The sequence below is a fragment of the Chiloscyllium punctatum genome, chromosome 6, assembly GCF_047496795.1.
Source record: "Chiloscyllium punctatum isolate Juve2018m chromosome 6, sChiPun1.3, whole genome shotgun sequence".
Lineage (NCBI taxonomy): Eukaryota > Metazoa > Chordata > Chondrichthyes > Orectolobiformes > Hemiscylliidae > Chiloscyllium > Chiloscyllium punctatum.
In genome coordinates, this window is record NC_092744.1 from 25,060,889 (window position 1) to 25,086,891 (window position 26,003).

At 39.0% G+C, this 26,003-nt stretch overlaps 1 protein-coding gene across 7 annotated transcripts in view; it reads left to right on the forward strand.

The window, feature by feature from the left end:
* The first annotated feature begins 378 nt into the window (after positions 1 to 378).
* The window catches only part of LOC140478789 (solute carrier family 7 member 14-like), a 71,746-nt gene continuing 46,121 nt past the window's right edge, over positions 379 to 26,003 (forward strand). Inside the window, exons 1-5 of one of the 7 annotated variants that reach the window (XM_072572170.1) lie at positions 379 to 484; positions 908 to 1,087; positions 8,585 to 8,705; positions 18,381 to 18,478; positions 23,131 to 23,635. In XM_072572170.1, the coding sequence (XP_072428271.1) occupies positions 23,332 to 23,635 (304 nt within the window). In that variant the 5' untranslated portion in view covers positions 379 to 484; positions 908 to 1,087; positions 8,585 to 8,705; positions 18,381 to 18,478; positions 23,131 to 23,331. Of the gene's footprint in view, positions 485 to 896; positions 1,088 to 1,612; positions 1,860 to 8,581; positions 8,706 to 18,380; positions 18,479 to 23,130; positions 23,636 to 26,003 lie in introns of those variants that run through there. The other 6 variants (XM_072572168.1, XM_072572172.1, XM_072572166.1 and 3 more) reach the window with 6 other exon arrangements.

Consider the following 26,003-nt stretch of genomic DNA (forward strand, 5'->3'; position numbering starts at 1 on the left):
TCTGTGTGCTAGCTTTCTGTGTTTTGTGCACAAGTCTCCTTTGTAGAAGACATTTAAAAAGCTGTCATCTCAAAGGCAGATGACAGTAGATTTAGATGAGAAAGGATGGGAGGAAGACCATCCTGGATTGGTTGGGCTGAATGACCTGACTCTGCGCCCTGTATTATCCAATGTTCCGTTTCAATGGTGTCACACTTGTTCAAATGCTGCGTAATATCGAGGGCTGACTCTCACCATGCCACAACATTTTGAACGGTGGTGTGCAAAAATGGTGTCCAGGTAGAAGATCAGCCAAGATTTGATTAGACAGCATAACAGATTCACGGAGCCGAATGGCTGTCCAATAGGCAGTCAGTTTCTCTCTGGGAAGTCGAGCAACATTAATGGATGCATGCAGAGAAATCGTCTAGACTAGAAAAATCTCCGCCAGGCAGGATATAGACAGTCAGGCTCACGTCAGGGATCAGCAGAAAAGAAATCCCAGGTAATTTTAAAAAAAGCAAGTTTTCGAATGGTAACCATTATTTGTAACGGAGCATAATTGACACAAACCGACTAAAAGACATAATATGTCCATGGCTACAGGCACACACACTTCCTCATATACAGACATAAAATACACACAAATAGATCTTCTCTCACTCCACCGGCTTATCTCAGTATTCTGTAATATAATAGCAACTGATGTCACCAACTGTTTACTATATGCTGTGAGTCGCCTATATGTAAAAAAAAAGTAAAATCCAAGGCAAGGTTTGCAGTTTCAAGAATGCACTGAGTGCGCGTTGACCCCCGAATTGCTGTTGTGGGGGGAAGGGAGAGGTGTCGGAGTCGAAGGGGCGCTGGTCAGACAGTTTATGTCTCCTTCTCTAACCCTAATACGTCGGGTGCTCACTCTTTGACGCAGAGCTGCTGATGGAGCCGCTATTTAAATAATGAATTGGCCAGGATCACGTGAGCTCTGATTCTGAATAATTCAGCGTGTTTGCCAGATCACATCACCCTCCTTCAATCAATCCAGCATCAAAGCGACCCTGAAGCAATGTGTGTTTTTACCTGAAACAATCCTTGACTAATCTTTGTGGGGGTGAGTGTTTTTATTTTCCAAATCGTTATCATTTCGCTTTATTTCTGTTCTTCCGCGGATTATGAGCCGAGCGGAGCCAGTTTATTTTTTTCATTGTTGTTATTGTAGAACTGAGATACGTTATTTATGAGAGGCCGTTTATTGGTTTAAGGGAAACGCAGATGCATGTACCTGCCGCCTTGCTATTGATCACGTAGATTTTCTCTGCATGAATTGAACGGCACTGCAACAAACCCTTCACTCCTACAGCACTGTCGTCATGCTTTATCTAACCACGTTGCAGTTTTCAGTAATATTTTAGCAAAACATTCTTCAAATAATTTCTTTAGGAAAGCAGATTACAATATCTGGGCTATTCTATTTACGAGGCGAACATAATATTGATCAAGTTTGCAGTAACATCAGAAAAGCAACACATCTGTCCTCTCACTCGTAAGGAAACTGGAAAGCGGAGGTGGTCCCTCCTACACGCACATCCTCTCAGACGAAGGAGTCCCAGTAGTCTCTCTTCAGAGGTGAGGACCTTCGTAGGCATTTAGATTGATCAGCAGCTTCTCTTCATCTGTTCAAAGAGCCCTCTTAAAATGAAAAAAGACTGCAGATACTCGGAACACAACTCATTGGCTGATCCCTTGTTCACCCCGAACGCAACGATTCCTCCCTCTTTCGCCTCATCGGCTGTGCGCTGTCCCTGGTGCTGAAAGGCGAGACGAACGGCACACCAAGGCAATCAATTGTTGGGGAGCGGGTCCTGCGTTCGTATTCATGGGTGGTGAGAATGCGTTCCATTTAGTTTGGGTGCATTTAAGGGTTAATTATTCTTTTTGAGCCGGGTTGTGTTTGATTTGATACTGCAGTGCATACAGAGTGCTGTGAGTCTCCCAAGGAGCCTTAACAACCTGTCCCTGTGCTATTCTCAATAATCAATGTCACTACCATTTGAAATCTTTCTCAATTGAAGTGTATCTCGTGTTCCTGGGGAGTGCCTGTTTCTCCTGTTTGAAGATTGATTTTGTTGAGTTCCCCGAGGACTAAACTAGCAGCTGTCTCGGGTACTGAACTCTGCTTTGAACTAATTATACACATAAAGCCTTCAGATGTAGCTCTTGCCTGTAACATCAGAATCTTTATGTCTCTGTATGTCTCTGCATACATTTCTCTCTCTATTGGTTCGTGTTCACTGTCGCTCATTTGATTATATATCCACTAGTTTTACACTTAAATTTCAATGACAGATATATACAAATCATGAGCTGAAATTTTATATTTAATTTGAATTGTAGGTTTGGACTGGGATGATGGAAAGATTACGCTTCTACCTTCCCTGCCCAGTTGCTTCTCCATATTGTTCCCGAGTTCAGATCATATGTAGAAGACTCACACTCTGACAGTATCTCTTCTGTTCCCCTGCATTTCTCACATCTCACTCATACCACTTTAAAATTGTTTCAAATTTGAATCACAACTCTTGACAATACCTTTTCATTTTCTGTACATGTTTCTTTTCAAACTGTGCTCTCCAGATGCTACTAATTCCTAATAATTCAGACATACTGGTCAAATCTTATAGGGGTCTGAATGAATGTGCTATGATGAGGTTTGTGACAAAATCAGATGAAAAGTCTAGCATTACTGTTCTCAACATCAGGAGAACTCATTCTATCTCATGTTTTTGATGAGCAGCAGATGAGTTTCTCATTTGCCTACAGGTTACCAGTTGGTTATGCAGAAAAAAAATGACATGATCAATGACAAGGTGGCAAAATTATTACTTATTAAATGCACTGTTGATAGCTCAGCTCAGCTTAACATTTCACTTTCTGTGTTACTAAGCTCACTTACAAGGCTTGACATTGAAAAAACTTGACTTGGGAACCATAGTCAGCACTTGACAAATTCAGCTTGCTGCATGCTCCAAAGGACTTCAGTGTTGGACACAGGCAACAATAGCTGAGGAAATATTCCATGGGCACTAGCACATGCACCCCACCAGATATCTGCATGTGACAGATTCCATTCTTGAAGAAGCCTCCCGGCATATCTCCAACACACTTACAGGATGCTTCTGGACTTTGAAATGCACCAGAAACTATTATTGTAATGCTGCAACAAAGATACTGTGCTCTCAGGGACATGCACCCAGCTCAGGGACTTGATCAGTTTAAATTTCCAGGCTCTTTATTCAGTGTCATAGTACTAACGTACATGAGCCTACCTGGATGCAGGGAGCATTCCTGCTTTATATTGTCTTGCTTTGCCTCTTTGTGCTTTGCCCCTTCAGCCAGAGATAACAGGTTCAAGTTACTACTATCTTGACTTGCTGTTTTGTATAGATGCAAACTAGGAAGCTTTTCTATTGTCAGCTGGCTTCAGTCAAGTCAGGGGAGATAGCCTTTGCTTTTGGGGGCATGGAGAGGGTGGGTGGTCCTGGCACAGCAAATCAAGAACAGCTCTCAATACCAGCTCATTTGCTTGGAAAATGTTGGTCAGCCACTCAGTATGCTCAGAGTAAGGATGCTTTCCACATAAGGAGTGAGGAGTCAAATGGCAGGCTGCCAGTCTCACATTTTGAATCTTTCTGCCCTTTTGGAATTTGCTTATCTCTTTGAATGAGAGATAAGCAGATACTAAGGAGGATGAAAATGGATGGCAAGCACTTTCTTTTGGCGTAGGTAGGGAGGTACCTCAAGCAGAGAGCATACAGACTTAGCACTGCATGAGGTGACAGCAAGTGAGGGAAGATGTTTCAAGCAAAGGTGAAAGTGGTAGAGAAAGAACTTTGTGGAAGGCAGTACAGTATCAGAGATAGAGTGAATATGAGATAGCATAGTGATGGTGATGGCAAATTAAGCTGATGGTTGGAGAAGGCCATTAACCTTCTGCCTCCAGAGAGTTGAAGCTACTGTATCCTGGGTTGCAACCTTGCACCCCGCCTGTCATGATTAGTGTAGTGGCCTTCATTGCTCATCCTGGGGAAAGACTAAGTACCATGTCTGTTCCATCCCATTCAGCAGACCTCCAAGTCCTTGCCCACAATTGGGGCATCGATTTCTCATTCATAATGTCCAGGACAAATGTCAGGAAGTATGAAAGGCACCTCTGGACTGAAACTACATGTCCAGGCGCATAATAGGCTTTTAAAATGGTGCAAGTCCATGGGATACAGCTGAATTCCAGCAAACCCGCTGACTGACAACTTATTCTGGTCACAGCACAAAGTACATCAGGGCAGGTGATTATACAGGAGAGCATAGAGTGGAATAGATACTTGTTGAGGTGAGTTTGGTCAGATGTGATGAGAAATCTTGCTAGATATCATAACAAAAATATCTCCAAAAAGGTCCTACACAATGAGAACTTAGCCAGATAAAATAAGATGTGACCTACTGATACTAGTATTGCTGAATTACTAGTATTATTAGACCTACTGAATATTGCTGTTAACTGCCATGTTGATATTCTTGGCAGTCTGGCTTAATTCTAGGTAACATGTTTTATTGTCTCAATCATTATTTGTCCATTGAATTTCTTTTGAAATATTTTAGGGGCTAGTTAAAGATATGATAAATGTTCCATTAATTTCAGGCTCATGTTGCATCTCCCTCTCTCCCCCTTTCCCACCTTCCTTTCCAATATGCAATGACTGTGAATCTTAATTCTACTCCAGTGGAAATAAATTTACTAGTCTTTAGTTATTATGGAAAGTTGGTCCAGAAGTCATAAACTTCTTTGCTGCAAAATAATTTACATCTTCAAATAGGTGAGTGGGTGTATTTGGATAATTGTGTCAAATCCATCCATAGTTACTGAGAAGGCAGCAATGGTTCTCTTCTTGAACCATTGCAGTTCTTCTGCTGGTGGTGCTTCCATATAATGGTGCTAGATACATAACACAGACAAAGTAGAGCACTGATGGAAGTGTTTGGTATTGGTACAGTTGGTGGGAGCAAAGTCAAATAAACTGCTGAATCTTGGATGGACAAAAGTTGTCTTGATATCAAATCCCACCTATTCCCTGGCAGTTAGTTGCTGAATTTCATGTCAGGAACAGGGCTGTGAATTGACTGAAGCCAACTCCTTCTAATGAAACTTCAACTGAGACACACTGAATACCTTATTGTTTAATTGTTGCTGCTTACTGGAACTATTGATGACTCTTTATCTTATTTTATTGATGATTGGACCATTGCTGATAGAATAGTTAATGGTCAAGTTAGTTTTGTAGATAAGATCTATCTGAACAATTTTCACTACCGTGGGCATTATGCCAAGGTCTGTCATTGCCTTTCTGAAATAATATGACTGGTAGAGTAGAGAACTCTGGTGAACAGATGTTGAATATTACTGCTAGAAAATGCAGGATCACATTTCATGATAATTTCAGTGACCCCAACCTCAATGATTTATTGCCATAGCCACTATCAACTCATTCAGAAACATTAGAAATTGAACATCTAGTCAGTAGTATAGAATCAAGACTTAAGCATTCAAAATGTTGTTCATAAGGCATAGAAAAGTTATCATCCAATCAAACATGTTCAAGGGAGTTGAATAGTTACTACTTATCAAGTGTTCCTAAACTTTAGATTGCTTTGCTATAGGGTGCTTTGCTATGGGGTGATTTGACAACCTAGTAGCTGAAAATGGCAGATGATAGAATTGTAATTATTTTCTATCTAAGATCCAACAAGTGCCTGAAATTAATGGAACATTTGGCATATCTTTAGCTAGCCACTAAAATATGATTTAAACATTGAACCAATTAATTCCAGAACTCATTTATTTTTCATTTCACAAGATAGGGGTCTCACTGGCAAATCCAGCATTTATTAATTTACTCAAATAAAAAAGGCAATAGTAACCTTGTGTACAACTGAGTGTCTTGCTGGATCATTTCAGCGGACTGTTCAGAGTCAAACACATTATTGTAGGTCTGGAGTCATGTGTAGGCAGGATCAGGGAAGGATCACAGATTTCCTGTGCTAAAGAACTTTTGTAAACTAATTGAGTTTATACAACAATTTGATAGTTTCATGGTTACCATTTCTGAGAGTAGCCTTTTCATTCCAGCTTTACTTAGCTAATTGAATCTAAATTACTCAGTTTTATTGGTGGGCTTTGACCTTGTGGTTCCAAAACAAAGTCCCAGTTTGTGGATTCCTAATATAGCTACTATGTTACCATCCCTGGCTCATGAAGGTATAACTCTGTTGCTTAGCCACTAATTTCACTTCTCATCCTTCTCCTTTCACAAATTGAATCATTGTTAACACATTGGAAAATCCATATCCGTTCTAACACCTTCATGACATCAGCCATCTCTGTCTCACCTCAGCCAATCAGCTAACTGAATCTCTTATTCTATCATTTTTACCTGCAGCACTTCAAGAAGGCAGCCCACCCACCAGCTTTTCAAGAGTAATTCAAGGATGGATAATAAACACTGGTCTAACCAGGAATGCCACTTACATGAACAAATTCACAAAAATATCTCTTTAACATCTTTTGCTGTATAGCCTTCTGAGATTTCTGCACTACTCCATTGGAATTCCATTCATGGCTGTGCCTTCAGTTGCCTGGGTCCTAAGCACAGAGAATCCCTCTCTGAGCATGTGCCTCTCTCTCTGTCGTGCTCTCTCTGTTGCTCTCTTTCTCTGTTGCTCTCTCTCTCTGTCACTTCCTCTCACACTCTCTGTCTAAGATAGTCTTCAGAACTTGTCTCTTTACCTCAGCTTTTTGATAACTGTTGTATTGTTTCCTTCTTTGGCTCATGTCAATCTTTGTCTGCTGACTCTCTGTTAGGTGCCTTGGGATATTTTGCTATATTTAAGTCACACTGTAAATGCAAGCTGTCGAACCCCGAACATGTTTATATGAAATCTTTGCATGCTGTTTTAAATTGATTCACTTTTCCATTAAAATAGTCATACATTTGGCCTATTTGGTTTGAATATAGTGTGCTTCTGAAATCCCAAGGGGAGTTGATATTACAGGAATTGTGAATCAGAAATAATAACAAAAAGTACTGGAAAAACTGAATTCTGAAGAATGGTCATGGCTCACTTGAAATGTTAATTTGATTTCTCTCTCCTCAGATGCTGTGAACCTACTGGCTTTCTCCGGCATTTTCTGTTTATATTTCAGATCTGCAGCAGCCAGAGTACCTTGCTTTCATTTAAGTGTAGACCAGAGTTTGGAGTGCAGTGTTGTCATTCCCATTCTCTATCTTAATCACCTGTGAGGTTCAATAGTTTTAACCAGAGCACAAGAGTGCAGGACCAATTCTCCTTCTTTAATCATGTTTTTCCCTATTATATTGTTTTGCTATAATTCTGGACATTTTGTGGGTGTAAGGTGGGGATGCATGTTGGTGTTAAATTTATAATGTTGCTTGCAGTTTTCAAATCATCTTTTCACCTCATTCCACCCACTCACTGTGATGCTGAAACCTCTGTAGTTAGCACCTAACAATTCACAATAACTGAGACAATACTGAGGCAGTACTGCACTGTCAGACGTTTTAAATTAAGTCTTCTTCTACCTTAACAAGTGGGTGTAAATGAGCCCACGATCCATTTCAAGAAGGGCAGGGTAGTTCCTATCTCTTAAAAGCATCACTAAAATTTATCTAGTCACTTTTCAGTCTAGTGCTGAGCATAAAAGTTTGCTGTGAACAAATTGATTGCTAGACTTCCCATATTAACCGCACTTCAAACATATTTAACTGATTGTGACAATCACAAGCATCATCTATTCCCATTCCAATGATTTTTCTGCAATTCCTTTCTCTTCAGATAATAATCTTGTTCCCTTTTGAAAGCCTCAGCTGAGCCTGTCTCCATTAAACTCTTACGCAATACATTTCAAATTCTAACCATTTACTTCATATGGTGTTTTTAATCTCCTGTTGTTATTTGATAATAATCAATTTGCTTTAAGCATTGAGAAATGCTCACTGCAAGGGAGTTAAATTAAGTTGAATTAGGGAAATAGAGGGGAAACAAAGTTACAATTATGAGAGAATGTTAACAGTTTTTGAACCTCTTACAACAATTCACATTTTGAGGGAATAAGATTTCACTTCTATTTTTAATCAACTATTCAGAAATGTATTCATTTGTGATGTTATATAATTTCTTTCTTTCCTTCCCATGCAGCAAATCCTCCAATTATGCAGATCAACACCTAGTCCATTTGCAACATTCAAACACAGGTGAAAAGTCAAAACACATGTTATAAACTATCAGAAGAAAATAGTGAGCAAATTGTTAACACATCAAAAAATTCTGCATTGGATAATATGTTATTGAAGGCCCCCTACATTGTACTGTGGTTTTCAGTTTACTCAGGAATTGTTGACTCCCTGACAAACAGGACATCCTTTACTGTGATGTATTTTGTAGATGCCAGGGGATTTTCTCTCAATGTAACACATCAAATACAAGTTTTATATTTACCTCAGCTAATGGCATAAATCCATGCATTTTCCATCAGCAGTTATTGAACAGCCATCTAAGGGATGAGAAGAAAGCCTCCTGAGGTAATATTTTCTTACCCTTACCACATAGACCGGACAATTGCTCAACCACAGCTAGTTTGATCAATTTGTTGCATACAGGTAAGTTGAAATTATTTTACAGATGTCATTGGGCCAGTTTTTACTGAACCATGGTAATTAATGATACCCTTTGTTAGATTTACAGTTGCACATGCAAAGTTTCAAACATTTGCCCACAAAGTTAGTTCAGGTGCAAATTCAGAAAGACAACAGGTCACCTAAGACCGTAGTGAGTAATAGGAGACATGGCACTTCTACTTAATCATAGAACAGTTACAGCATAGAATGAGGTTATTTAGTACATCTTTGTGTCAGCTTTAAAAAAGCATAATCTATTCCCATTCCACTGATTTTTCTGCAATTCCTTTCTGTTCAGATAATAATGTTGTTCCCTTTTGAAAGCCTCAGCTAACCCTATCTCCACTAAACTCTTAGGCAGTACATTCCCTAACCATTCACTTTATAAGGGGTTTTTAATCTCCTGTTGTTATTTGACTTACTTTAAGCATTGAGAAATGCTCACTGCAAGATAGTTACATTAAGTTGAATTAGGGAAATAGAGGGGAAACAAAGTTAGAATTGTGAGAGAATGTTAACATTTTTTTGAATCTCTTACAACAATTCACAGTTTGAGGCAATAAGATTTCACTTCTATTTTTAATCAAACTATTCAGACATGTTATTACACATTTCCAGGGAAGCTAATTCACTCCTATACTTGTTCACTTCTGAGCAAAAATTGATTGGCAGTTGTCACGTTGTTAAAAGTATTAGTCTATTATTTTTTAGACAGATTTCTAAGGGCTGTTGTGGTGCAATGGTAGAGTCCCTTTCCCTGAGCCAGGAGACCTGAGTTCAAACCCCACCAGAGATGCATAATTACATCTCTGGAGAGGTTGAATAGGAATAAATATCTGAATTAAAGTTACTGTACTGTATTTGATGAGTAATTAATGTGTGAATGCAGAGACTTTATTAAAAAAGAGGGAGGTGTTATGGATAAATTCACTGCCACCAGTCTTCCCCATTGAAATTAATCATGCTATTGATACCAAGTGCAGAAGCATGGCCACAGAGTATAGGCACGGTCTTGATTTTAATAGAAAAGAATTGTTACATTTTACTGAATAGCCAGTTCCATCACATCTTAGATACATGGTTGTCTCTTGTAAGACACGAGGCTCAACTTAAGAGTAAGTGCATAGCTACGTGCTGTTAACTCATAAAAACAATCACTGAGCCGATAGTTTGTATGCGTAATACAACTTGTTCTGAACAAATTCATAACTCATTCCTTACAGGAACAGTTCTTTCGAACCTGAGCTGTAGAGCTTATCTAGTGATGTCAGTTAACCCTTTCAGGTATTAAATTTCTTATACAACAGTTTCTTTCCAGTTCAATAGCATCAGTTATGGTAGGGGAGGTCCTTAATTGACGATTAAGTGGTAATTGGCTGCCATAAGGGAAGACCAACTGCAATTTTCATGGCCCAGACTGAATCAAAGGGCTGTGGGGAAGGTGGTTCAATGTCCAACTTGCAGTCGCCACTCGTCTCCAAGCTCAACTGAAGTATCTCTTTATTATTTCAGAAGCAATAATATTCACTGTTTACAAATGGTTCTGAAAACTATGTTGGTAATTTCAAGTCAACAGCAATTGCCATTTTAGAAAGGAACTGAATGTAATTAAAGTGATTGCGTCTTCCACTTTAAATTAGTCATGGGGATTGAGCCAGAAATATGTCTTTTGAGGGATTAATATAGCTGTTGATTTAGTAGATGAAGTGCTTTCAGTAAAGCTTTGTTGTTGTTATATTTATCCTTGGAAAAAGCAAAAACTGAATTCTCTGCCATTTCCTTTTGTACTGGGGCAGATTTTAACTTTCTGGCTTGGCTGCAGTATTACCAGATCAGCTACCATTTATGGAAAATACCCAGCTCTCATTTCCAGCTGGCAAAGGACAGCTAATTGACAATGTCAGGTACACAGCTAGAAGGCAAGTTGAAAGTTTTCCCCGATTATTCCCAGATAGCCACCAAGGGTCAAATGCCTGTAAAGACAGCAGAAGTAAACAGTACCTAAGGAATAGTACTCCTGGCAGATTATGTTGAAAGGATCTACTGGAATGATAACTCCAAAGAGTGGCAACAGTCTTTCCCCTAAGATGTGCAAGTATATGGTCACACAGCAATCATGAACATAATACACAGTGAAATAAGAAGACCACATAAAACCAAGGGGGATTGTAAGGAAAATTGAGCAGTTACAGGGAGAGACCAAATAAGTGGATTATTTCCATTAGAGCAGAGTTAAGTGCCCATTTAATTACTGTGCTCAAAATTAGGAAGGGATTTGGTAAAGGAATAAAGAAGGATCTATTTAGTGTCTTTGACAGGCCATTTATTTAATGAACAGCTAATTAGCAAAAACGCAAAGAGGAATGATTTGGAGAATTTTTCACTCATGAATTATGATGGCTTAGAATTTACCACTGGAAAGATTGGATGAAGCAGGTTCTATAAAAATTTACAAAAGGATTAGGATAAATGCTGGAAGGCAAAAGAACAGGGAGAGTAAGACCAAATTGGATAGGGCCAGTTCAGGGCATGTTAGGCTGAGTGGTTTTAATCTGTGCTTTGACACTTCATTGAAGCAGGTGGGAAGCAGGGGAATCTATTAAAGATAAGTAAAAATAGAAAGTGCTGGAAATATTCAGCAGATCTGGCAGCATTTCTGGAGATAGAAACAGAGTTAACATTTTGACTCTGCTATGACTCCTCCAGAACTAAAGATAGAAATGTGAGTGGGCTTTTGATGTTGAAAGAAGAGGGAAGAAAGACGAAGGGGAAAGCCAGGGATATAGACAGCAGAAAAGATTAAATGGTGAAAATGGCAGAGTTTAAAAGGCAAAGGGAGTAGTGATAGTTATAGTAAAGAGCAAAGCTTGTGTCCAGACTGAGTGTGAATAGCTAAAGAATGAATATCTCTGGCTGAAAGCAAAACATGAAAACTAGAATTTAGTTTGGACAAATACCTCATTGCTCCAGCTATTACCATTTCCTTTATCTTTTGTTCCACGATATCTTTGTCATTGTTGTTGTTACATCCTTCAATGTTGAAAATACTTATCGACTGCCAGATCTGCTGAGTATTTAGGTATATTCTGTTTATGTTTCAGATTTCCAGCATCTCTAGTGTTTTGCATTTCTATTAAAAGTAAGCATTCTGCTAACCTTCATGGAGGTAGGAGAATCGGCAGAAGCCTTTCATGGATGCACACTGGAAGTTTAGACTTCAACTTTACCTGTCCTGGTCTCTCTCTTCCCCTCCCCCACCACCTCCTCCTAACACCTCTATTCCACACCTTCTGGAATACTGATTTCCCAACTTACCTGATTGCCAAGAAGCTGGGCAAATATATCCTCAAATCTCCTCCTGTTTATCTCATTTCAGCAGTGTGTTTATAAGTCTTGTCAATTAAGACCAACTGTGGGTTTACTGGGTCTTCTGAATTGTAGGATCTCCTTTACTTTGAGGTGGCCGAATGCAGACTATGTTACCATTTTGCGAAACAAAGCACTTCCACTCAATGCATATGATATTTCAACACACCTTCTGACTCTCATACTTACAATTCAGTTGTAAGATTGCTGCAGCGTTCCTTTTGAAATCCAACACAAATTGGAGGAACAGCACCGCTCCCCTGCTTAGACAACTTATACCCTTCAGGACTCAGGATTCAGATCAACAACTCTGAAATCTAGCTCCATTTTGATTATACATCCCTTTTCCTGTGTATTGTTTGCAAGGTTTTGCTTTCTGCAAATCTGACTCATATCTGCTCTTAATATCGACTATGTATCGATTAATACACAGAATACAGGTTAATACACAGAAACCATTGCCATGCCCTTCAACATTTCTTCTGTGACATCTGTGATCTCTAACTCCTCCATCTTCCCTTGTCTACTCTTCCTCTATTTTTTCGATAGTATAATCCATCACTTTTCTCCTAGTCCCCTTCAGTTCCAAAGAAATGATATATTGATGCCACAGATGCTGCCAGACCTGCTGAATTTTAAAGTACTTTGTTTTTATTTCAGATCTCCAGCTTCTGCAGTACATGGCTCTTGTTATTGTAGGTTTGCTGGGATTTGAAATATTGCTCACGCATTCCTGTTAGTTGTAACACCCACTCAATAAATTGAAATAAATTCACCACTTTGTCAATAGAATAATTTATGAGCAATTTACTTAGTCAGACCATTTGCTTATTGCTTATAAATTGCTTATTAGTCACTGACAACAGTCAGCCCCCTCTCGCCTTCTGTATCCTCACACCTGTGTATTGATTTTTAAGAGTACCTTACAAAGGAAAAATGTTGTTGATTTAGTTAAAGTGCTTGGATTTTCAATTTTAATGAAAATGCACTATTGAATGTTTCCAGCCTGCTTCATTCCATTCTCTCATTCTTTCCTTTTAAATAGCAAATATACCCTCCCCGATCAGATCAGGTCCCTCTCTGCCAACTTCTCCAGATCTTTGTTCATCCTAAAAATGTCTCTTTGGCAGTGTTCCAAATATGATCTGAGCCCAGAGAGTGGGACATAATTTTGTGATGGGTTTGTGTCAGGTGTCACTTTAGAAGAATCTTTTGAGGAAAGAATTGCCAACACAGTTGGCAGTGAAGTTACTATGTTTTTTATGGATATGAAGCTCAATGGAATGATAGTATCAATCTGAAATATAACCATGAAGTAATGTTGGTTCAGTTGTGCAGAAAATTGGGCACACCTTATTTGGAATTATTACTTTCAATTCTGGACACTGCATTTGATAAAGATAGGTTGGCCTTGGGGTGGTTTGCTGCACAGATTAGTCAGATCCTTCCTGAAATGTGATCACCAGAACTGGATGTATTATAGCCTAAGTAGAACGTTATAAAGGTTAAGTATAACTTTTTGTACTCAATGTCACTATTGATGGATACAAAATTACATATTATTTAATTTTTACCCTGTCATTATGTCCCGCTAAAGTAAGCAGTGGCCCATTTAAGACAGAAATGAGATGAAATTCTTTCTCTCGAAGAGCCTTAATTCTTTAGAATGACTTTCTTCAAAAGGCAGAGCTAACAAAAGACTGAATCTTTTATTGATGAAATCCAACAGGCATCAAGTTTTTTTGGAGGGATTTCTGCTGTGAGGCCTACAAGTTTCTCACTGTATCTTACAAAATGTGTCTTGTTAACCAACCACCATGCACTAAGGCAGCACTCATGTCTGATTCTAAACCTATGTTAACATGTGCCATTCCGAGAACAACTCTCTATTGAGTGGATATCTCAAAATTTATTGGCATCCCTTGCACCCATGCCATCTTTAAATACCTATCTTGTACCTTGACAAGCACAGTCTGGAATTGCTCTGCAAGGTTTCTGAAAATTGCCCTGGATATGGCAGACAGTTGGAAATTGGCACCTTGCTTTGTGTACAAGGAACTGGAGGTCCTGCTGGACAGAGTAGTGCAGGTGTGGGATTTTCTCTTCCTTCAGGAATGACAGTGCAGTCTATAACACCAGACAGTGCCAGCTTGGTCCAGTATTGCCACCTTGGTTACAATATTCTCTGTGGTCTGGAGGAATTCCCAGCTCTACAGAAAATAGTCAATGTCCTTCGTCACTGCACTAGCGCAAGCACCACATTTTCACTGATATCTTACACACACTTTGTTGCTGCTACTGTGCTTCCCTCCCACCAAGGCTCATGTTCTACCATGTTCAATATTGGCTGCAACAGCTTCTCTCACTCACAAACACCCACCGCAACCCTAACTCATATGTTCTCATGTATGTCCTGCCACCTTCAAAGATCTGTATATGTGGTTGCAAGAATCTCGATCCCTACATTCTTTAGTAAGGGCCACTAAACCTATATTACCCCTCCCGATTCCTTCTGCCTAAATGGATGACCCCCACACTTAAGTGTATCTGTCACTTGTCTGCTCATGCTGCTCATCTAGCCATGCTTTTTTGGAGTCAAGTTGTGGTACTGTCTTCACTGTTTGCTACATCCAAATGTGGTAGATTTATCATCTGTTTCATGCCATGGCATTTATATATATCTTTTAAAAAAGAAGTTGCTCTAGCACTGATTCTGGGCTAATCAACCAACCTCCAGTCTGACAACAACCATCTATCTCAACCTACTGTTTTCTGCAGTTAAGGTAACTTTTATTTTCCAACTGAAACTGACTCTCCATTTTTTTTAACCAGATTTTTTGTGCAGCAATTTGTTAGATATTTTCTTTAAAATCATATAGTCAAAATCCTTTGCATTCCTTTCACCAGCCTCCATTGTTACTTCGTCAAATAGTTCAGATAGATTAATCAAGCATGATCTGGTCTTTACAAAACTGTGTTGGCTCTTCGTAATTAACTTAAACCATTCCTGACCTTTGTGACTCTGGGGGTTTAGGATGTGAGCCCTTTAGTCTTTATTCCTCTGAAACAGTTCTGAATGGAGTCACATAAGTGTGAAAAAGTTTTTTAAGACCCAGAGTGCAGACTGTGAGTTATCAAACATGCCTGCTGTTAGGAGGAGAATTCTCAGATCCAATATTGTCTCATATGATTATATTTAATTAATTATTTCTGACAGTCGAATTCCCAATATACCTTTGGCTTTGTGCTGATGCTGAGTCTTTTTTGGGCCATGATCCCTGAGTAAGAAAATTAAAAACACATAAGGCCCTTTATTGCCATTAGCTTTTCTCATATCTCTTATATTTGCTATTCTTTTGGGTCAGGCTTCCTCATCTATTCAGTTTTGCCTGAGGGGATAATTTAAACTGATTGCTATTTTGACAACAATTTGAATTTAACCAACCAACTAAGGTATCTATCTCACAGCCAAATGTTACATATTTTCAATTTTCCAGTACACTCTGAAATTGCTAGCTAGTCATATGACAGGTGCTTGTAAGCTGTCAGTGCAAAACAGCATTCACTCTCTCTTAAAGGTCCAGGACATGCCTTCAACTTCATAACAGTAACAGTAAATACAGATCATCTTGCTCTGTTGAAACGTCACCTGTTTGCCTTAAGCTCTCTTAATTTCACTTCTTTAAAATACCACAGAAATAACATCATTTCTATTTCAACTTCATCACTGGAAATTCTCAATGTTATACCTAAAAATCTCCGCCAACTCTAATGCCCATAGTCTAGAAATGGAAAACCCCTTTGCCATTAACAATTTTCAACCCACACAGATTGCAACATCCACCAGTTATGTGAAGCAGGAGCAAATTACAGCAGATGCTGGGATCTGAACTAAAAGCAAAAAAAATGCTGGAGGTCACATCGGGTCAGGCAGCATTCATGGAGAGAAAGCAAGCAAATGTTTCGAGTCTAAATGAGTCATCTAGAATTGAAACATTAGCTTGCTTTCTTTGCATAGCTGCTGCCCGATAAGGTGTGATCTCCAGCATTTTTTGCTTTTAGTTACGTGAAGCAGTCAGTCTCCATGTCAATACTCTGTTTTGCTGCTTGTGAGGCCTACTTCAAACTGGTCAGAATCACCAGACTCTTTTGGATTGTGCATGTGATTGACTGTATACCATTACAGTTAAACTCAATATTATGAAGCTGTGGTTTGTTTTAATTGAGGGTGTAAATTTTCCCACATTCCTGGAGTGTGACGCTGCTTAAAGTAAAGATAAAGTCGCCATAATCCGACCAGACCATAGGGTTGCTTTCTCATTAGTGAAAGAGAGATGGCTGCTGGTGGGTTTTTTTTTATCTGAGGGTCACCATGCATCAAGCGAGGGGTGAGGGTAAGATAGAGAATCCTTTATGGTAACCTCAGTTGTGCAAGAACTGAACACGTGCAGTTGGTATTACTCTGCATCACAAACCAGCCACAATCGACAGACAAGAGGCTGGAAGAACACAGCAAGCCAGGCAGCAACGTTTCGGGTGTAACCCTTTTTCAGGACCAGCCACCTAGTTAAATGAGTATTATTAGTGAACACTAAACACTTAAACCCATTTCTCCTCCTTATGATCTGTGTCTGAAATACCAATACAGGTGTCAGATGGAGGTTGGCGGGAAGAATATTCGCTTCTGGATCAGAAGATTGTGGTCCAGCTGAGTGTCAATTAGTCGCTACAATCAAAGCAAGATTTTTTTACACCTAAAATGTTTCAGTGATAAAGTTTTGCATCATCTGCAAATTTGGAAATATTACAATTAGTCCCACATTTAGTTTTTTTAAACAATCCGTTCAGGGGTATTATCACAGGTAGTCCTCGGGTTATGAAGAGGTTCCGGAGTCTGTTTGCAAGTCAATTTGAGTGGTCAACCTTTATAATTTAAGTAAGACCTTCCTTTTTTTTAATTCTCCAAAGAAACAAAAGAAAAATTGTATTCTATAAAGAGATTATAAGGCGCTCATGGATAGACAATTCAAAATAGGTTGAATAGATTCCTTCTCCAGTAGTAATTTTGTGATCGTGAGTTCTGAGCTGTGTTGGTATTTGAACCTGTTTTACAAATCCTTATTGATGAAGGAGGGTAATCATTGTCCAGCTATCAAACACATCAATTCAGATCGAGCTTCTATTGGACTTCAGCTCATTCCTGTATCACTCCAGCTTCGTGGCATCACATCATCTAAGGTGACATGTCCACATTAGTTCTCTTCCAATGTTTTCTCCTTTCATCTATGAAAAACCTTTGCATTATGGATGAGCTGCAGTTTTTTTTTTAATCATTACCCAGCTCAGTGCTGTTAATGTAACCCAAGAGCAAGGTTTGAAATGATAGCAGGACTCTATTTTAACCTGTGTCATATTACATACGCTTTGCCTCAGAAGACTATTGACATTGCAGCTCACTGCTGATCTAACTTTTTCCATGTTAGAGTTTTGTTAAGTAGGTCAAGTCCATGAGATGATCTATGTTTCCTCACACAGCATACACCCTAGGGACATATAAGTTCCATGTATTCTGATTAATACCATTCTGGCACTATATTTCATTTCTAATACACTTTAAATTGGTACCTGCTATTCTTTTTTGCAATGACAGAATGAATGCATGCTTACAATTCCCTCTCTGGAGTTCTTTCCTGCTCTCTCAACATTGTCAGTGATGACCTCTGTAAATGCATTGCATTCAGAATGGGTGGGTATAGCATGTTTGCAGGATGGAAAATGATAGGAATTGTAGTTACTGTTACAGATGAGCTTCCAAAATAATTAACTTGTTGAGTGATCATTGGGAAGAATGTTTGATAGGGCAGTTGGGTTTGAAAAACCATGTGATAAAACCTCATAGAATACAATTCAAACAAAATTGACCATCTTAATTTAGAGAGTGTTTGAATAATCATAAAAACCAAAAGAATTGCAGATTCTGGATATCAAACAAAACAGAAATTGCTGAAAAGGCACAACAGGTCTGGCAACATCAGTGGAGAGAAATCAGAGTTAATGCTTTAGGATCAGTGACCCTCTCTCAGAACTGATGGTAGCTCAGAAAAAGTTGTTTTTTTGCAGAAGATATGGGTGGGTGTGGGAGTAAGGAGTAAACAATAGGTGAAGGTACAGCACAAAGAGAGAAAAGATAGTTGGACAGACAAAAGAGTGGAATAATCAATTGCTTGATCAGAACTTTAGTATTGCCGAAAAGATACACTTTGTTGAAGATTTCCATCTTGTACCCATCAGGCCAATTCGCAAAAACACTGATACACTGGAAATCAACAATGTTATAACGGAAACGTAGAGCATGCTAATGGTTGGCACATGGACCCTGATGAGTAGAGGTATGGCCTTGGAGAATATACCAGTGACATGATGGTTCACAGTTAATTCCCCGCTTTGCTTAAATTTAAATTGGGCAGATTGACTCTCATTGCCTTGATGAATAAATTGTGGCTGTTGCTTTACTATTCTTGTGAATTGTTCTGATGAATGCAAATTGGAATCCTTCAACAAATTATATCGTTTTTTCAAGTGTACACACCGTTAAACCCATTCTCACCTAAATCAATAACATATAAGCTAAACGATCAGCAGCAGGACTCTTAGTTAAAACTTTGTTCACTTTGGCCCTGACACTAATAAAATATACCATAACAGGAAGAATGAATTAACCAAACAAAGCAAACTAAATGGTGCAAATTTAAAGGGGGCATGGGAACACAGAGACTTGGAGGTTTATCACCATGTATTTTTGAAGGTGGCAGGGCAAGTTAAAAAGGTTGTTAAATATCCAAGTCCCTTAGTTTTAGAAGCAGAGACAGAAGCAAAGATGTAATAATAAATGTGTATAAAACACTAGTTAGGCATAGCCTGGAGTCCTGTGTTCATTTCTTTTCATTATACTTCAGAAAGATCTTGGACAGGGTGCAGAGGAGATTTCCTAAGATCATACAAAGGTGTGAACTTCAATTCCGTGGAAAAACTGAAGAAGCTGGGATTATTGCTAGACCAAATAACATTAAAATATGGTTCAAAATCATGAATGGTTCTGGTAAAGTTGACAGGGAAGAACTATTTTCCAGTGGCAGGAGGATTGAAAGCCAGAAGGCACAGATTTTAGTTAATTGGAAAAAGAAGCAACAGGTAGATGAGCAGGAAGCTTTTTATTCAGTGAGTTGTTGTGATCTGGATGGTGCTCACTGAAAATGCAGTGGAAGCAAATCCAACAGTGAGTTTCAAAACACAATTCAATAAAAAAACTTGAAAAGATAAAGACTGCAGAATTGTGAGACAACTGAATGGTATAGGACAATTGACTAGCTTTTTTGAAACAGTGGCAGACACACAATGGGTCAAATGACCTTCCCTGCGCTGTGCAATTCTGATTCAATGAATTTAACAATTGTTACATAGCCTGGAACATGTCCCGGATAGTTTCCTACATCAACAACTTGACAAGAGACAAGCAATATTGGTTTTAGTAAGTGTAACATTTGAAAGTGAAAAGTATGAATTGATTCCTAGAGTTTTAGATTTAGATAACTTTAGGACAACTTTAATAAAATGAAACAGAGACTGTCCACAGCAAATTGGGAAAATCTATGAATGTGTGAAACAACTGAAGAACAGTGGAGCAGGTCCAAAGAAACATTTGAGTCATAGTTGCACCCTTCGGTCCAACTTGTCCATGCTTCCCAGATATCCTAAATTAATCTTGTCCCACTTGCCAGCATTTGGCCCATATCTCACTTATTCCTTCCTATTCATATACCCATCCAGATGTCTTTTAACTTTGTAATTGTTACCAAACTCCACCACTTCCTCTGGCAGCTCATTCCTTACAGGCACCACCCACTGCATGAAAACGTACGTCCTTCAGAGCCTTTTAAACCTTTCTCAACACAATGCAAAACTGATTTATAACCCTGAGAGGGAAAAGCTCCACTTCACAGAAAAAAAACCCATCGACAACTAAAGAAATAAGGAACAGCATAAAACTAAAATAAAGGACTTACAAAATGCTAAATACACAGCACAGATCCTGTTAATGGTAAAGATATAAAGGCCAACAAAGGGTCTCAAAGCAGCATTTAAGAGCTACTGTGAGGGATTATGAAAGCAAATTGCCAGGAACATCAAAATTCATCAGAACAAAGTTTCTAGTTACACAAAGGGAAAGTGGGGGGTAAGGAGCAATGTTGGCCCACTAAAGACTGAACATGCGATATTGTAAATTACAATGTGGGGAAATGGCAGACAGGTTGAATAATTGCTTTTCATCTATTTATGAGAGAAAAGGAGGATAGCTTGCTCGAAATCCCAGGAAATTTAATAGTCGAGTGGGACATGGACTGAATAACATTAACATAAGTAAACCTTCAGTAATGAAAAAATTGATGGAGTTAAAGAGTGACAAATTCACAGGATGTGACAGTTTCCATCCAATGGGTTAGAAGAACACATTGTAAATGGCCTATATATAATCTTTCAGAGTTCCCTAGATGCAGGAGCTATCCCTCTGGATTGGAAAACTGCACTTGTTAAGAAGGGTGAAATGGAAAACCAGGGAATTAAAAAAAAAAGTTAGTCTAACATCTGTGGTTGGGAAATTATTGGAGTTTATAATCAAGGATGATGTAACTGAACATGTTGAAGATTTTCAGTTAATCAGAAAGAGCCAGCTTGGATTCATGACAAGAAGTTCATGCCTGACAAATGTCATTGAATGTTTTGAAGATGTGGCTAAAGTAGTGGACAGGGGAATATCTAAGGATGTTGTTTGTGGACTTCCAGAAGGCATTTGATAAAGCCCAGCAGAAGAGACTGCTAAGTAAGATAAGACCCCACAGAATTGAGGGCAAATTACTGACTGGGAAATTGGTTGAATGTGTGACAGGAAATAGGGATAATTGGTAGATACTCAGATCGACAGGATATGACCAGTAGTGTTTATTCACTTTTTCTTTATTAATGAGTTGGATAGTAACATAAGAAGTAATATATCCAAATTCGCTGATGACACAAAGTTATGGTGTGGAAGAGTCAATGTTGGAAGAGGCTGGACAAAGTTAAAAATCACACAACACCAGGTTATAGTCCTGTTGAAGGATCAGTGCTCCAAAAGCTAGTGTTTCCAAATAAACCCCTTGGACACAAAGTTAGGCAGCATTGTAGACAGTGTAGATGATCACGTAAAATTATAAAGGGGTATTGATAGACTAGGTGAATGGACAAAACTGCAGCAGATGGAATTAAATATAGGTAAATGTGAGATTATCCATTGTAGACTAAAAAAGAATAGATCAGGGTATTTTCTAGATAGTATGAAATGAATTGCAGTGCTTGTCTAAAGAGACTTGAGGTTCATGTGCATAAATCGTTAAAATGCCATGAACAGATGCAGAAAATAATCAAGAAAGCAAATGGAATGCTAGCATTTATAGCTAGAGGACTAGAGTACAAGGATGCAGAATGTATTTTAAAAAAACCCTGGTTAGATGTCACTTGGGCACTGTGAGCAGATCTGTGTACCAGACATTAGGAAGAATATATTAAAAAAAACAAAAATGGAAATTGCTGAACAAACCCAGCAGAACTGGCAGTGTATGTGCAGAGGATGGAGAGTGAATGTTTTGGATGTAGGTTTGCTCGCTGAGCTGAAAGGTTCATTTCCAGACGTTTTGTTACCTTACTAGATAACATCTTCAATGAACCTCATGTGAAGAATGCTGAAAATTCCTGCTTTCTATTTATATGTTTGGATTTCTTTGGGTTGATGATGTCATTTCCTGTGGTGATGTTATTTCCTGTGGTGAAGTCACTTCCTGTTCCTTTTCTCAGGGGGTGATAGATGGGGTCTAACTCGATGTGTTTGTTGATAGAGTTCTGGTTGGAATGCCATGCTTCTAGGAATTCTCATGCGTGTCTTTGTTTGGCTTGTCCTAGCATGAATGTATTGTCAAAGTGGTGTCCTTCCTCATCCGTATGTGAGGATACTAGTGGGAGAGGGTCATGTCTTTTTGTGGCTAGTTGGTGACTCTCTCTTTGATTGGGACAATACATCCATCCTAGGACAAAGGATACGCACGAGAATTCCTGGAAGCATGGCATTCCAACCAGAACTCTATCAACAAACACATCGAGTTAGACCCCATCTACCATCCCCTGAGAAAAGGAACAGGAAGTGACTTCACCACAGGAAATAACATCACCACAGGGAATGACATCACCAACCCAAATAAATCCAAACATATAAATAGAAAGCAGGAATTTTCAGCATTGCTTAAAATGAGGTCCACGGAAGGTAACAAACTGTCTGGAAATGAACCTTTCAGCTCAGCAAGCAAACCTACATCCAAAACCTCAACCTAAGCTGCAAATCTTCTCAAAACTTGCTAAAAGTGACTGTTTCAGGTCCAGTGACTTTCTTCAGAACGATACATAGATTTCAGGGGTTAACTATTGAGTAGTGATTACGCAAATTAAGCTTGATTTCTCTCGAATTTCAAAGTTTAAAGGGTGATCTGATCAAAGTCTTCAAGATATTAACAGGAAAAAATTAAAATTAACTCTTTCCACTGGCTATGGATTTTAGAACGAGGGGTGCTTTGACTGAGAATTATGGCTAGACTATTCTGATATTTCTACACACTAGGTGTTAGATGTTTGGAGCACTTTTCCACAAATGGTTGGATCTGTTGCTAATTTTAAATCTGAGATAGATATATTGTTTGTTAGGTGAAGGGATAAGGTCTAAAGACAGGTGAATGGAGTTAGGCCACATATCAGCCTTGATTTCATTGAATGGTGGAACAGACTGAAGGGGCTGATTAGCCTACTTCTGTTCCTATGTTGCTGTTGCCCAAATGTAAACCTGACCCCCATAAACCTCATATATATGCTAGTTGTTGAATAAGAAAGCTCCCTTCATTTTTTGAACACTGTCCTTTGAAAACTTTCTGAAGAATTCTGTCCTCAACATATTATTTTCCAGGTTCAACGGGTTTCCAGTAGGCAGCATTCATTTGGACTTCAGTCATGTTCTTAAAGGCTCAGATGGTCTTCATGTGAATGGCTGGTTTCCCTCGCGCTGGAATTTGGATTCTCTGCTGAAGTACTCCACATTCAATTGAGAACCTTTATATCAGCTGAAGAACATTCCCTAATTCACACCCCTGCCACCTGCTTCGCAGCTATGAGTGGATTCCTCTCATACCTGGACCCTCGACGGGTTCATTGGGGTGCTACTTGGATGGCGTTACACTCACGGATTCTTCGCACTAAGCCTGTGGAATCTATGCTTGATGATTCCAACCAGCAAGGAACAGGTCACTCCAGACTGGCCCAGGTACTCACCACAGTTGACCTAGTATCTCTTGGAGTTGGCAGCTGTGTGGGGACTGGCATGTATGTCGTATCTGGACTGGTAGCCAAGGAGATGGCAGGACCTGGTGTCATTGTGTCTTTTATCATCGCAGCAGTGGCCTCCATCTTATCAGGTAACTGGGCAAATTACTAAATATTTTTGTCTTTGTCCTCAGAGTCAAGTGGTGGTTCCTTTAACTGGTGTCAGACTGAATCCTATAGACTGAGAATGTGGAGGGGATGGTAGCATGGTTTAGTAATGTCTTTAGATTACAGATCAGTGGGCGTGTAATCCAGAGGACTAAACTAACAGTATGGGATCAGGAAACAAATCCTGCTTATGCAATTGGTGGAACTTTAATTCAATTAATAAAGTGTGTATTTGAAAACGAGTTTCAGTAATGGTGCTTGCAAAAGTATCATTGATTGTCATAAAAACCCATCTGGCTTATTGATGTCCTTCAGAGAAAGAAATCTGCTACCCTTACCTGATCTGACTAACGGTGACTACAAACCCAAAACAATGTAGTTAAACTTAACTACCATCAAAAATGTTCTAGGAAGCCACTCAGTTCAAGAATAATTGGGAGTGGGCAACAAACACTGATACCTGCCTCCCAGGAAATTTGTTTTTTTTTCAAACTTGAGATTTATCACAGATGTATTATGCTAGAGAAGGAGACCATTTGGCCTATTATATCTGTACCAATTCTGTACAAAATGAACACCATTATTTATTGGCCATCTCCTTTTTTCCCACCCAAATAATCATCCAATGATATCTTGAATGCCTCAACTGATGCTGCCTCTACCACACTTCCAAGCAGTGCATTCTATATCCTCACTACTCACTGTGTGAAAATGTTATTATTTTCCTCACCTTGCATGTGCTGTTTTTACAAATCACTTTAAATCTTTATCCCCTAGTTCTTGATCCTTTAATAGGTTGTGATGTTTGATTTGGGCTGGAGCCAGTATAAAGGAATACTGTATACAGGAGCGTAGATACTGACCCCTCTGACCTGTTCAAACATATTAACACTGAATTAACTAAATTCACTCAAAATCCCTGAATGTCATTATCTCACAAAGACTTATCGTTCTCAGTGTTCAAAGTTTTAGTCGATCACTAGCATCAATAGATTGTTGAAGGAATAAGTTTCATATGTCAATACTTTTCATGTGAATGTGTTTCATTTTCACCTCCAAATAATTTCATCTATTTTTAAGGTTAGGTCCTCTATTCTAGAATCTCTAAAGTTTTAATTAAGCTATTCTGTCAAATTCCTTTATTCATGTTAAATGCCTTGATCAGATCATACTTAAAGGGAATACAAGCTAAGCTTGTGCATCCTGTCTTTTCAGCAAAATCTCACAGGGTATAGGGGCGCTGCATGTGAAACTGAAGGCTCAGACTTTATTTCTGGGCAGTGACAATTCTGTTTTTTGTCAAACCTCATGAACATACTTAAAACCCTTGCTCATCACCTACCAGGCTTTTCTAATCACATCAGGGACTGTCAATGTCAATTTGAGAATGAGCCTGTCAAGGTTCTTGGAGACGTTTGATGATGTCACTGGTGCTCCATAAATACAAGAGGTGGAATCTTATAGGAATCTGTTTAAACTAGGCTATGGCAACATTTGTGGCAGAGTTGGGGGATGAGAAATCTAACCAGGCCTATCCCGATGTTGGGAGCACTCTTACGTAACTTTCCTAACTCCCAATTCCTCCACATTCTAACAAAATGCATCCTGTCTGACTGCGGAGGGATACGGCGACTTAGCAATACACTTGCCCTCCTCACCAATGTTTTTTCAATTCTTTTAGTTTAGATTGAAAGAGAAAAATATTCCATTCCAAGAAAAAGTTCTATTCAGAACATAACACTAAACACTTTACCATTGTGTAGTGTATCTGGAGATTAAGGTAATCTGTCATTGCTCACCCTGTCTAATTAATGTGCTTGTAAAATATCCAGTCTCCTCTTGAATTATTGATATGAGTCATCTGTTCCACATTCTAAAATGCTTGATTCCTTTGTGGCTCTTGCTTTTCTTTGATATGTAAAATTGGCCCTGCTACTTGCAGAAACATTAGATTTAACATCCTTGCTAGTAGTGGAAAGAGAATATAGTTAGACAGGATAGTAGCATACCTGAACCATACTCCAGTACCATCTCTGCCAGAATTAAGTTCCGAACAGAGGGCCTATACTCATCCTTCCTTCAACACCATGAATTGAAGTCCTTAAGAGACCAATCAATGGCCACTTATGGGCTTCAACTCACTGCCACAGGTACAAAATCAGTGTGGTATTAACTGGTGCCTGTCATTCTGACAGGAGCCACAGCCACCTCTGCACAAGGAATACCTGTTTCTGATTCACCAGCAACTCTTCGTCGGCAATCTTCCCTGCCTCCATCCCCAACACCTTTCCCGCAGCCTTGATGCCAGGGGAATTGGTGTGCTGTGGCCTCACCACTGCCTGATTGATATGT